This window comes from Macaca fascicularis, chromosome 5, assembly GCF_037993035.2.
Source record: "Macaca fascicularis isolate 582-1 chromosome 5, T2T-MFA8v1.1".
Classification (NCBI taxonomy): Eukaryota; Metazoa; Chordata; class Mammalia; order Primates; family Cercopithecidae; genus Macaca; species Macaca fascicularis.
Window position 1 is genome coordinate 65697844 of NC_088379.1, and position 15069 is coordinate 65712912.

At 34.8% G+C, this 15069-nt stretch overlaps 2 protein-coding genes across 2 annotated transcripts in view; both read left to right on the forward strand.

Annotated features, from left to right (window-relative positions):
* The window catches only part of TMPRSS11F (transmembrane serine protease 11F), a 57668-nt gene extending 45324 nt beyond the window's left edge, over positions 1-12344 (forward strand). Inside the window, exons 9-10 of the mRNA XM_045391922.2 lie at positions 4063-4205; positions 9766-12344. Coding sequence (XP_045247857.2) covers positions 4063-4205; positions 9766-9924 — 302 coding nt within the window. The 3' untranslated portion in view covers positions 9925-12344. The remainder of the gene's footprint in view (positions 1-4062; positions 4206-9765) is intronic.
* On the forward strand, positions 383-955 carry LOC135970843 (putative synaptotagmin-14-like protein). The gene has a single exon (XM_065544608.1). The coding sequence runs from the start codon at positions 383-385 to the stop codon at positions 953-955; it is 573 nt and encodes a 190-aa protein (XP_065400680.1).
* Positions 12345-15069: the final 2725 nt, after the last annotated feature.

Consider the following 15069-nt stretch of genomic DNA (forward strand, 5'->3'; position numbering starts at 1 on the left):
CTGGGAGGTGGAGGTTGCAGTAAGCTGAGACTGTGCCATTGCACTCCAGCCTGGTGACAGAGCAAGACTCCGTCTCAAAACAAAACAAAGAAGGAAGGAAGGAAGGGAGGGAGGGAGGGAGGAAGGAAGGAAGGAAGGAAAGAGAGAGATTAACTGAATGTTTTAAGGAGAAATAAGAAATACTTAAATTTCGCCATCAGTTGGTGCGTTCCATGGCAAGCACATCATGGCAATTGAAGGTGGAGAGAGAACATGTAGAGTTCATGAACTTATCTGTTTTAGAAAAGTATCTCCAGAGGCAGTTGGATTTTTGTCAGCTGTTGGGGTATTATCTTGATGCTGCTTCTTTTTCTCTATATTAATAAGCAGTTCTGTTTTGAAAATGTTGGAGGGCTTCCAGACCTTGGTTCAGAATAGAGTACAAGGAACAATTCACAAGATAAAATTTGGCCGTGACTCCCAAATGAGAATGTCAGAAATGTTGTGTAGTGAAAGTACATCCTCATGTCAGTCTCTTGAACACGGCTCAGTTCCAGAAATTCTCATTAGCCTGCTTTGTAATGCCACAACTGGAAGACTATCAGCAGAAGTGATAAAAGGCAGCCACTTCAAAAATTTGGCAGCAAATAGACCACCCAATACATATATTAAGTTAACTCTGCTGAAATCCATGGATCAAGAGATGTCCAAATGCAAGATACCCATCTGCAGAGGGCAGCCAAATCCAGTGTACAAGGAAACTTTTGTTTTTCAAGGGGCCCTATTTCAGCTTTCTGATGTGACACTCATACTGTCTGTATATAACAAACGCAGCATGAGAAGTAAAGAGATGATAGGCTGGATTTCTTTAGGTCTCAACAGCTCTGGAGAAGAAGAACTCAATCACTGGACTGAAATGAAAGAGTCAAAAGGACAGCAAGTACATAGATGGCATGCGTTGCTAGAGTCATTATGAATAGAATAAGCAAACAGTTACCATCCAAGGCAACATATTTCCAATTACAACATTATTGTTTCTACCAAGTCGCTATTAGAAGAGCTATTCTTTGAAGAATCATATTCAACCTTTTTGAAAAATGCTTTAAATTCTATGGAAAGAACATCTCATACTGACATAAATGAAGAAAATATGTGTATCTGGTAGAGCTTGTTTGGGAAACTGAGAAATGTACATTATCATTGCTAAACTAATAGTCCTCCAGAAATTTAATAAGGTGTTATTGATTTGAAGTTAATTTTAATTTGGTAAAAGAGCCAGTAATTTTATGAAAAATCAAAATTATAAGTGATTTTAAAAATTAGAATTTTAGTTGCAATATAATTTTAATATCACCCTACATATTATTTATAAAACATAGCTTGGCCAGTCCCTGGTGTTTGTAATGTTCTTTAATATGAAAAAGTAGTTCTCCAACCCTATCATAAGTCATATCTAATGGTGAAGAGTTTCAGTCACATTGAAAATTGTTTTATTTCAGACATGTTCCCTTTGTGCACTTAGTTTCATTGTGCCTCAGTTCCTCTCCATAGCACTAAATCTAAGTGCAAACAAGTATTCATTTTCATACAGGAATGTTTTCAATATGTTATTTTTTTTAAGGATCATTTTTCATTTGCCTCTGCTTTTGCCTGATCTGAAGAGATAAAGTCACTGTGTTGGTCCCTTGCAAGTCTTTTAGACAGGTTGTACTGTAGAACTGTGTAACTTCCTGTTGAACGCACTTCCTGTATTCTTGTATTCCAATGTAGGAAGCTAGTAGAGCAGGACTTTACTTTAAAATTTCTTTCAGTGATGGACTCTTCAAAAATTGCAGTAATGTCAGAATACGTTTTTTTTTACAAACTGAAAATACAGCAGATAAGCTGTAGAAAATGAAAAATAATTCAATTTTAATTTTCTGCTCTGAGTAACCAGCACTGCATAAAGCAGGTAGCATCCAAAATAAGAAACTGTTCTCTCTCTAAATCTTCACTCTTACTTCAATTTATATTTGTGATATAAAGAGTATGCAGTTCTCAGTATGAATCAGAATATCATGTTAAAAACAGTTCTGATTCCTTATGAAGTTTCCAGTAACTTGTGACTAGACTTTAAGAAATTTACAGATAAAGTTCTTCAATGTGATGTTATCTTGTGCCTTTCATGTAAGTAAATTTGCTCATACAGCTTGAAAGTTGTATTTGCAAAATTAAACCTTCGATTTTTATAAAGGTAACGATTCCTCAGAACAGTGTCACAAGATCTTTATTTCCTCCGAGATATGTAAAAGTTGTATAATGTGCTAATTTTTTAAATGACAAGGTACTTTCATTTGTTTTTATATTTAGGAACTCTAATTAATCAGGAATATTATAAGCTGTTTTCTTTTTAATTTTTCTTCTTATCTAATATATCATTTTATGCATATACTTTATTAGAGTATGTTTTATATACATTAAAAATAGTTTCTTTTTTCTCCTCACTTCTAGTTAAAATATATAAAAACATACTATTTATCAGTTACTAAAAAGCAGTATATCATTGCTCCTAGTCCCAACTAAGTGCTATATATTACTATAAACTAGAACTTGTTATTACCATAATAACAAAACAATGCATAGGCATTACTTCAGCTTGGCTATACCGAAAGGCCTTAAAAGAAATCCAAAAAGACCGTGATATTCTATATTTTTTCGTTTAAAAAATGGCAGCTCTATGCATTCATACACATGAATTATAAGAAAAAACACAAAAGCTATATTGGATGACTTGAGGTTTGAGAATGTGTGTTACAGGGCTGCATTAAAAGGAAAAATTCACCTTTTATTGTTACATCCAAGAGCTTTTTCCAGGATTTTTTTCAAATAAACTAGTAAAAGTTAGAACCTGGAAAAAAAAAAAGAGAGAGAGAGACACTTAAGTTTCTTTCAAGGATATCCTGAAAAAAACAAACAAACAAACAAAAACTAGTGCTTATATATATATATATATATATTTTTTTTTTTTTTTTTTTGAGATGGAGTCTCGCTGTCGCCCAGGCTGGAGTGCAGTGGCGTGATCTAGGCTCACTGCAAGCTCCACCTCCCAGGTTCATGCCATTCTCCTGCCTCAGCCTCCTGAGTAGCTGGGACTACAGGCGCCCGCCACCACGCCCGGCTAATGTTTTTTATGTGTGTGTTTTTAGTAGAGACAGGGTTTCACCGTGTTAGCCAGGATGGTCTCGATCTCCTGACCTCGTGATCTGCCCGCCTCAGCCTCCCAAAGTGCTGGGATTACAGGCATGGGCCACCGCGCCCAGTCATCTAGTGCTAATGTATCTTAATCCAGCTTTTTTTTTTTTTTTGACAGAATTTTATTATATGAAAAGTTTTCCAAATGCTCCATGCATATCCAACTTGGCTTTGTGAGAGGTTCTTAAAAGTCTCTTACAGCTAGCACAGGGGTATTCACCAATAGCTTCAACCCGGAGCCCTAAACTACTTATTTTCTGTATTCAACTAGGCAGTATCCGCTCCTAACATCCAGCCCCGTTCTGTGTTGTCATCAGATCACTAGCACATATTGGGCATTAATTTTGCTTCCCATGCTGTGAGATACCCTAAATAATACATGACAGAGTAGAGTAGGGTGAAGAGATCTGTGCAGCTGTGTCCTGGTTTCTACGTGAATAGCTTTAGGAATATCAGTGAACTTCCAGGGGCCGTGGTTTCCTTATACGGAAAATGTGGCAGTTGGACAAGACCAATGTTATGAACCTCTATGAGAATCTAATGAGGACTACAGACCCTTTCCTCATGAAAAAGAATGCATGCATATGTAGTATTTCGCATGTAGTTTTAAGGCTCCAAATAGCCCTGAGAGATCTACAAATGTGATGTAATACTGGGACATGTATATTTATGGCTCCTTGCATGTAGACATTTATGGCACAGAAAATAAGATGATACCTAATGTTAATAAAATAATCTTTGGTTTTTGCTACTGAGAATATAAAATGTACAATTTATGTGTCTTTTATGTCTTAGATACAATTGTATTTGAGGAATATCGTTTATTTGTTTGTTTGTCCATTTGTGCAATAGGACCTATACAAAATAAACTTCGGCAAGCCAGAGTGGAAACCATAAGCACTGATGTATGTAACAGAAAGGATGTGTATGATGGCCTGATAACTCCAGGAATGTTATGTGCTGGATTCATGGAAGGAAAAATAGATGCATGTAAGGTAAGTTTAAAGTAAAGCCAAAAGTTTGTGGGGAAAGTTCCCATTAGCTATTTCTGAGTTTGGCATATATTTTACCCAGGAGAAGAAAAAATGGCATCTCTTACACCAAGAACTGAGTTTATTTAATAATCATGACAATAATAATAATTGTATTGAGTGTTTAATATATGCTAAGCCAAAAATTAAGCACTTTTTATACATTATTTCATTTAATGTAATGAGATAAAAGCAGTATCATAATTATCCTTATTCATCTCCCAGCCTCCCAGTCATTTCCCTTCGCCCATTGCATTTTTTAATGACAGCGACACCTGAAACAGGTTTTCTTTACAGTAGACCTTGAGATCTACTGCAAAGGCCTGCAGTAGCCTTGCATTAGCAACACTGACCTGTTTAAATGCTGGACTTTTAGTTCCTAGACCTCCTCTTCTCCAGTGATCTTCTATACTCTTCAGCCAACTCAGACCTTCGTCTTAGAGTTACACTACGGCCCTTGTTATCAAAAACTGTTCCATCTCCAAAAATGCTTATTTACATCTTTCCTTTTGACTCCTATCCCCCAGTGTTCCCCCCTTGCTTTTTAACTACTGCTTCCCTAGATATGCTTACTATGTTATACCCTAGTCTACCAACTCTCATTTCCAACATGCACAACCTACACGGACATTGCTTGTGTCCTTTCTTTGTTCTATTTTTCTCCTTAGGCTTTGTCACCATGCAGTATGCAGTTTTTTTGTTTATCTAGCTTATTGCCTATTTCTCCACTAACTAAAATGTAAGCTTCATAAAGGAAGACATATTTTAATCTATTTTATTTACTGCACCTGAAATAGACTGGTGAAAACATGTGTTGACTGACTGAATGAAAAACAGTCTTTTTTCAACTTCATAGACACCTACTATCCATTGATTCCTCTGTTTTCTCACAGTTCATTAATCCTTTCCTTTCTTCCATCTTCTACTTTTCCAGCTCAGATTTCACTATTATTTTTTATTGATAAATAATAATTGTATTACATCTATGGGGTACGATGTGACATTTGATACATGTATACAATGTGGAATGGTTAAGTAAAACTAATTAACATATTCATCACCTCACTTAACTTTTTTTGTGATAGACATCTAAATTTTACTCTGTTAGTTATTTTGAAGTCTGTAATAGAGTATTATTGATTATAGTCACCCTGCTTTGCAGTAGATCTCAAAACTTTTTCCTCCTGGCAGAAACTTTGCACCCTTTGACTAGCAACTGCCCCTTCCCTCACCCTCCACCCCGCTAGGCCCACCCAGACTCTGATAATCATCAGTCTACTCTCTACTTTTATGAATCCAACTTTTTTAGATTGCACATATAGGTGAAATGATGTATATGTCTTTCTGTGCCTGGCCTATTTCACTTAGCATAATGTCCTCTAGATTCATTTATGTTGTCCCAAATGGACAGAATCTGTTCTTTTTATGGCTGCGTAATATTTATTTTGTAAATATACCATATTTTCTTTATCTCTTCACACACTGATGAACACTTAGGTTGATCCCAAATCTTGGCTATTGTGAATAATGCTGCAGTGAACATGGGAGCACAGATATTCCTTTGACATACTGATTTTAATTTTTTGAATATATTCCCAGAGGTGGGGTTGTTAGATCATATGATAGTTCTGTTTTAGTTTTATAAGGAGCCTCCATAGTGTTTTCAATAATATCTGTACTAATTTACATTTCCACCAAGAGTGTATAAGGGTTCCCTTTTCTCTTCATCCTCATCAATACTTGACTTTCATCTTTTTTGTAAAAACCATTCTAGCAGGAGTAAAGATGTATCTCCTTGTGGTTTAAATTCATTTCCCTAATGATTTGTAATGCTGAGCTTTTTTTTCATGAATGTGATGGCCATTTGTATGTCTTCTTTTGAGAGGTATCTAAGTCTTTTGCCAATTTTTTAAAATTAGGTTTTGTTTTGTTTTATTTTTTGCTATTGTGTTATTAACTTCTTTATATATTTTAGATGTATAAATATAAAATATATGGTTTGCAAACATGTTTTCCCATTCTGTGAGTTGTCTCTTCACTTTATTGTTTTTTGTTTTGTTTTGTTTGTTTGCTGTGGAAAAGCTTTTCAGTTTGATGAAATCTCATTTGCCTATTTTTGCTTTTGTTGCCTGAGTTTTTGAGGTAATATTCAAAAATCCTTGCCCAAACCAATGTCATGGAGTGTTTCTTCTGTTTTCTTCTAGTAGTTTTATAGTTTCAGGTCTTAAGTTTAGGTTTTTAATCCATTTCAAGTTTTTTTTTTGTTTTTTTTTTTGAGACAGAGTCTCACTTTGTCACCCAGGCTGGAGTGCAGTGGTACGATCTCGATCTCGAATCACTGCAACCTCTGCCTTCCTGGTTCAAGCTATTCTCCTGTCTCAGCTTCCTGAGTAGCTGGGACTGCAGGCACGCCCCACCACACCTGGCTAACTTTTATATTTTCAGTAAAGACGAGGTTTCACCATGTTGACTAGGCTGGTCTTGAACTCCTGACCTTAAGTGATCCACCTGCCTCAGCCTCCCAAAGTGCTGGGATTACAGGCCTGAGCCACCACGCCCAGTCTAATTTTATTATTCTGATATAGATAACCAATTTTCCCAGCACCTTTTATTGTATAGACTATCTTTTCCTCAGTGTGTATTCTTGGCATCTTTGTCAAAAAATCAATTTGGGCTTTTTTTTTTTTTTTTTTTTTTTCCTGGCTTTCTATTCTATGCCATTAGTTGATGAGTCTTTTATTATGCCAGTAACATGCTATGTTGATTACAATTGCTTTATAAGACATTTTGAAACCAGGTAGTCTAATGTCTCTAGCTCTGTTCTTTTTGCTCAAAATTATTTTGACTATTCAAGGTTCTCTTTTGCTTCTATATGGATTTAAGGATTGTTTTCTCTCTTTGTGAAAAAATGGCATTGGAATTTTGGTAGGGATTGCATTTTAACAATGATAATTTTAACATTTTAATGAACATTAAGAGTGATAATTCTTCCAATCCATAAACATGGAATATCTTTTCATTTTTGTGTGTTTTCTTCCACTTCTTTCTTCAATATTTTATGGTTTTCAGTATACAAAGTGTTCACCTCCTCAGTTAAATTTACACCCAAGTGTTTTATATTTTGTTGCTATTGTAAATGGATTGTTTTCTTAATTTCTTTTTCAGATAGCTCACTGTTAGTATATGGAAACACTAGTGAGTTTGGTATATTGATTTTGTATTCTGCAAACTTACTGAATTTGTTTCTCTCTTCTAACAGCTTTTTGTTGGTTTTAGGGTTTTCTACCATGTTGTCAACACACAAAGACAATTTCATCTTTTCCTTTTCTATTAGAGTGTCTTCTATTTCTTTCTCTTGCCTAATTTCTCTAGTGACAACTTCCAGAACTGCGTTGAAAAGAAATCAAAGTAGACATCCTTTTGATGTCCCTGGTCTTACAGGAAACACTTTAAACATTTTACTATGGTTTTAATAATAAAAGCCAATATGTGGCTTTTATTGTGTTTGACATATACCTATTATGTTGATAGCTTTTCTTACAAAAGTGTGTTGACTTTTGTCAAAAGGTTTTCCTGCATCTGTTGAATTGATCACGGTTTTTAGCCTTCATTTTGTTAATGTAATGAATCACACTTATTGATTCAAATATATTGAACCTTTCATGCATCTGAGGGATAAATCCCACTTGATAATAGTGAATGATTCTTTTAATCTAGTTGAATTTGGTTCAGGAGTATTTTGTTGGGGATTTTTACATCCTATGTTTATCAGGAATATTGACCCATAATTTTCTTTTCTTGTAGTGTCCTAATCTGGCTTTAGTATCGAGGTAATCCTCACCTTGTCAAGTGAATTTGGGAGTATTCCATCTTAAGTTTTTTGGAAGAGTTTAAGAAGGCTTGGTATTAGTTCTTCTTTAGATGTTTGGTAGAATTGAACTGTGAAGCCATCTGGTCCTAGACTTGACTTTGGTGGGAGACTTTTTAATTACTGATTCCATATTCTTACTTATTATTGGTCTGTTCAGGTTTTCCATTTCTTCAGGTTTTCCACTTCTTCATGATTCGGTCTTAATAGGGTGTTTTACCTTCTTAAATATTTCTGCATCACCATTTCTCTATTGCCTTTCCTTGCCTGTCTTTCATGCTCCTTTCCTTCCTCCCGTGACCAGACAACTACACTAGCTGTCTTGCTAATTTCCTCATTTTTACTCTTATGCTCCTCTCAAGTGTTAGTCGCATAAGAGCCAGAACCATTTCTAAAGAAATGCTAATCACGTCAGCTCTCTCTCTGAGAACACTTCAGTGGCTTACCTTTAGTCTTAAGATACAAACAAAAACTTCTAAAGAAGACCTACAAGGCTCTACAAGGACTTGTCTTTCCTTACCTTCCAGATTCATCAAACACTATTTGCCCCTCTTACACTCCTTTCTCCACCCACTTCCTTTTTAGACCCTTGCATTTGCCAGGCTCCTTCATGCCACAGAGCATTTGCCACACTGTTCCCTCTGCCTATAACACACCCAACCCCCAATTCCCTTGTGGTTAGCTCTTCTTCCTTCAGATATCAGCTCAATTATACTCATCAGGGGAAACTTTTCTGTTTTTCCTTATCAGTCAAATTTCCCTGTTGTATGTTATCATAGTAATTATCATAATAGTAATTTCGTGTTTGTTTTTAGGCTTATTTTATATATATATATATTTTTTAAACTAAACTTCAAACTCTATGAGCACAGGGGCCTGTCATTTTTGGTCATTATTTTATCCCTAATAGACATCAGATTGCCTCAGAGATAGAGTAGGAACTCAATAAATAGTTAATTAAAGAAACAGATAAATAAATAAGTGAAGAAGAGGCACAGAAAGCTTAAGTATCTTACCTAGGGTCATACAGCCAGTAATTAATAGAGCTGGACCTGAAACCGGCAGTTCAGCTGCTGAGACTACACTTTTAACGACCACATATTTATTTACTTATTTGTTTATGTACTTAATCTTCTTTGTTCTTCTTTTTGTTTTTCAAAAGAGATTTAAAGGAGCTTATAAAAATTTAGCAAGAAAACTAATTAGAAGTAGATGAGTTAAAGAAAAGGAGACCAAGAATAAGTCCAAAAAATACAATCAGGACCAAGAATAGGTCCATAAAATACAGCATTTGGAAGAGATCCTTGAAATTGTATACCTAGGCTTACAAATGCTAATCTCACATTTAACATTTTATATACGTAGTTACTAAACCATGCTAAACAGGTCTGGTCAAACTAGGAAAAAAAAAAAAAAAAACACCTAAGGATACTGAAACAGAAATAATGTAACCATTTCCTGTGAATGAGTGTTAGCCTTCCTACGAAAAACAATGCCGTTTAAAGTCTAGCAAAAATTTTTATTCAGTTGAGTGACCCATTACATAGTCTATAGTCTGTGTACCAATGTCCTTTTTTTTTCTGTGAACATCAGATTACAATACCTTCCCACTGAATTAAAGTAGAGTTAACAACTTAAAATATGTTTTTATTTCAGGGTGATTCTGGTGGACCTCTGGTTTATGATAATCATGACATCTGGTACATCGTAGGTATAGTAAGTTGGGGACAATCATGTGCTCTTCCCAAAAAACCTGGGGTCTACACCAGAGTAACTAAGTATCGAGATTGGATTGCCTCAAAGACTGGTATGTAGTGTGGATTGTCCGTGAGTTATACACATGGCACACGGAGCTGATACTCCTGAATATTTTCTATTGTTTAAATTAATGTAGTTTGGATTAGTGCTTTTGCTAGATGTCAAGAAACCCTTCAGACCCAGACAAATCTAATATCGTGAGGTGGTCTTTATGTACGTAAGATCAAAACTTCTCTACCATGAGGGAAGAAGACACAGCAAATGACAGATAGCACCTATTCCTTACTCACAAGGGAAACTGCTTGGGATACTTCCTAATAAGATAAATAAGTGGTTTCCCTCAATTGAAGACAGGAACATCGTTTTCCACAAGATATGAAGAGCTGCCAGTAATGCCAAAATCTTACCTCATATAATACCGGGAGCACCTGAGATTCTTCTAGTGAAAAAGAGCAGTCTTCCCTGAAGACTCAGGGCTTCAACATTTTAGAACTGATAAGTGGACCTTCAGTGTGCAAGAATGGAGAAGCACGGGATTTGCAATATGACTTGAACTCTTAACCTGGGCTTATATCTAATAATACAGAGCACTATCACTAACCTCAACAGTTGACATTTTAAAAGTTTTTAAATGTATCTGAACTTGCTGTTAACACAGTGTTACACACTCAAGCACTAGCTTCAGGAAGCATGTTGCGTTGTTAAGAAGCATTTCTGATTTATTCTTTAACAGCATCTTGCCATCTATATGTTACTTGTAGTTGGCCCAGAAAGGAAAAAACAAAACAAAACAAAATGAAGACTCTTGTTTTTCCATGAGCACAAGAGGATAAAAAGAAGCAGATGAAGCCTAGGAGAGTTGGTTTCAAATAATTAGTAACAGGACAAGCACGCTAATTTTTGATGGAATGAGCTATCCAATTATTTACTTAGAAATATTTATATCAGTATATGGCAACTGGTACTTTTGTAAGTCTTCAGCTCTCTGATAAGTCAGATGTCCATCAGAGTATCAGGTCAGATGTCTATCAGAATATCAGAGCTGATTTGTGTAAAGCTTTGTGTAAAGCACTTCGACAGTGCCTGGCATATACTATGAACTAAATAAATCTTTGTTATATGGAATTGAATGCCTTGGCAAGCTTTAAGATAAATGAACTCAATTTTTCAAGTAAGTGTTACATACGGCCCAAATCCTAAGGATGGCAATAGTGATAGTACCGACTTTGAACCAGCCTCCTCAAGCTGAAACATTGTCTCTGCCTCATAGGAGCTGTGTGTCCTTGCTCAAGTTCCTTAATATCTCTCTTCATTGACTCTTTCACCTCTACAACGGGAATAAAAGTAGTACTACCTCATATAGTTGTTTTGAGAATTAAATGAATTAAAACAAGTACAACACTTGCAATAGTGTCTGCACACAGTAGTCTCTCAATATGAATTAGCTTCTATTTATCGTTAATAATGTGTTTTAGACTCCTCAATAAAACTTACTATACTTTTAAAAAATTGATCTTTGCTTCTTTAAAGCCATGTAATTGATTTCAAAGTACTTTGAATTGCATTGTAAAACAAATTCGGTGAACTACTAGAATTTTTTCAAAATCACTTTTATGCCTCATTAATATACTTTGAACTATGTCTGCTTATAGGCAAGTAGTCATAGGATGTGACAATCATTTGTCACCATGGTTCTGACTACAGAGATGCATCTGTATTCATCTATAGACCTCAAATGTGAGATTAGATTTGTTGCCCTGAATTATTAGAGAAAAATCTAGACTATTAATTTCCCTAGTGTTAGAAAATTTTGTTAGTTTACATGTACATGTGTTTATATGTAATACATGTAAATGAGAGAAATACAACTAAAATATCTCCCAGCTATTATTCACATGTCAATAAGATATGAACACAAAAAGCTTATTATACACATTTCCTCTTTAAAAACGAAATGTCATCGAATTTCTGAGTCAATGACTAGGTGTAACTAAATACCACCAGAGAAAGCAGAGTAAAAATTTAAATTCTTACACGTCCTTCACTTAAACTTCTACAGTTTGTATATAGCACAGAAACATTTGAAGTTTTTAAGAATGTTTAGCATATTAAAGATAGGCTTGATTGATGATGAACATATTTTATATTAAATTTAAACACTTCCTTTAGTAGATATGGGACAGCAAATCTGTCTACCAAAAAATCACTTTCCTCTGTGTAATTTCTATAACAATGAATATGTGTTTTGTGTAATCTTATTTATATTTAACAAGACTGTGATACCTTTTTGTGTGTAAGTATCTGTGAAACTGTGTATACTGATTTAAATATTTCTGTACTTGATTCAATCGAGTTCAATGATATTTAAGCACAAATGAGAGAAATAAATACACAAGGTTATAAGAAAATCTAAGAATGGAAAAGTGGATTTTTTTAAACAGAATTTATATGCCCTATTTCTAGTTAGGTGTCTGACTTATTGAATGGTTTTGTAGAAATCATGTAATGTTTTTTACCTCATGTTTTCCATCTTCCAAATGGGACCTTAAGCTGTCTACCTTCTGGCATTGTGAGACTTTTGAGATGAATAATAAAGTTGAAAATTCTATGAATGTTCAAAACTTGCTCAGACGTGCAAAGTATATCATTATAAACTGATATCATTTCCGATGATGCTGAAAATTCATTAAGATTGTAAAGAAGTTTGGATTTTTCTACAGTATTGGCATTTTTATGCTCTGTGAGCTTTGAAAATATATTTGTGGTCCAAAAAAAAAAAACACCCTAAAACATAAAGAAAAACAGACTTTGCCTCCTATGTGGTGATCCTATAGTAATATTCATATCTTTTCATAGAAAAAAACTTATAATTTGTCTGACTCTTTTTAAAATACAGGTCAGATTCATTAAGCTGACAATAAATAAGGCAGCTCATAATCTCCGTGCAGTCCTGATGGAATTTTGGGTGGCATGAGAACTCTAGTTAGTTTATAATGCTAGAACAATATTAGACCAAAATTGTTGCCAATAGCTAACCATCTCTCAGTGAAATCTATATGATTCAACAATATGGAGAACAAAAATATTTTAATAGGAATCTACTCTTTCCACTGAATAAACTTATTTCTTTGTTAATGTATTTATTTGACAGACAAAGGAGGTATGCAAGGAATCTCTTCATGCAATCATGAAAATGAAAAACAAACTTGAAAGCTAGAATCATAGCTATTAGAGCTGGGAGAGACCTAAGAGATTATCTACATCAGCCTCCTCTTTTGACTGATGTGAAGTCAAGGCCAAGAGAATTTCTGCAAGGTTATACAGTGGATTTTAGACAGTGGAGGAAGAGAATCTAGGAGCTCTAGTATCCAGTCCAGTCTTTTCTCCTCTATTCTAACTTGAGTTATGCAGGTTCAGTAGGCAGGATCATTGCAGACCTACAAGTCACTAAAGTTAAATGACTACTGCCAAACTAATTTCTCCTAGTAGTTATAAATATGCTAAACCAAACAGCATCTCCAATAATTATTGTAACTTTAGCAATGAAACTGGGAATTCCCCCTTTCACTTCTGAATTCCAGAAGTAACACAAGGGATTTCCCCAACATCAGCTATGATTCTTTTTATGTGACAAAAACTAGCCCCAATTTCTATTATGTTCTAAATCTTTTCCTCACTAGACCAAAATATACTGTTAGCAATCGCAGTACTATTCATTCTACTAGGAGGTTCAAGAGGACTCAAACACAATAAAAAATTCTAGCCTATTCATCAGTTACCCACATAGGTTGAGTAATCGCAATTTTAACTTACATCCCCACCGTCATTCTCAATTCTACTAATTTACCTAATATCAACAGTAACCTATTTATATTATTCAATGCAAATATAAGTAACACAACATTATCACTATCCTATATGTGAAATAAATGACCATTAGTAACGTCTATAATCCTTGTTACTCTACTATCCCTAGGAGAACTGCCCCTGCTAACAGGATTTTTACCCAAATGAGCTATCATTCAAGAAATAACAAAAAATAATAGCCTCATTATACCTACATTCATGGCTTTCATAGCTCTTCTCAACCTGTACTTTTTTTTTTTTTTTTTTTTTTTGAGACAGAGTCTCGCTCTGGGGCCCAGGCTGGAGTGCAGTGGCCGGATCTCAGCTCACTGCAAGCTCCGCCTCCCGGGTTTACGCCATTCTCCTGTCTCAGCCTCCCGAGTAGCTGGAACTACAGGCGCCTGCCACCGCGCTCGGCTATTTTTTTGTATTTTTTTAGTAGAGACGGGGTTTCACCATGTTAGCCAGGATGGTCTCGATCTTCTGACCTCGTGATCCGCCCGTCTCGGCCTCCCAAAGTGCTGGGATTACTCAACCTGTACTTTTATATACATCTAATTTATTCTACATCACTAATGATGTTCCTAACAACTAACATTAAAATTGCAATTTTAAAACATAAAACAAATCCTCCTCCTACCACCATTCATTATTACTTCAGCCCTATTCCTGCCAATCTCACCAATATTTTAAATATTAAACTAGAAACCTAGGTTAAATCAGACCAAGAATCCTCAAAGCCCTAAGTAAGTAAATTATACTTAATTTCTGTAATTCAATAATAAGAATTGCAAGATCTTATCTCACATCAATTGGACACACAAAAAAAGTGAAGTAAGCTAAACTTACATGGTGTTCTCCAAAGTATATTGCTGGACCAAACCAGTTTTATGATTAAGACAACAAGCCACTTACAACTATATTCAACCATACCTAAGGAAACAGAAGATGAATTAGGCAAAGCTACTAAGCTAGTTAAATAGGAAGATCGTAATACTTTGTGAGAAGTTTCCCCCCAAATTCATACCTAATTCCATCCTTTTCTCACTCTCCACACAGTTATAATTTTTAAAATTTTGAAGTAATTTAAAGCCTTAATATGATATAAATAAGATATCCATACCATATTTTAAAATAAGGCAGCAAAAGATTTCAAGCCTTATTAAAACAACAGATATCTGTTTTACTCTTTACTTTTTTAGAATATTCTGTTTTATTAAAAAAAAAGCTATAGAAGCCCACTAAAATGCAAAAAATAAACAAGTTTTGATTAAGTCACTTTTGTAAATGCTTACAGTTAACATTCTTTTACAGGTTTCAATATATTCTTTGCCTTAATGTTTTAACTATGACTAA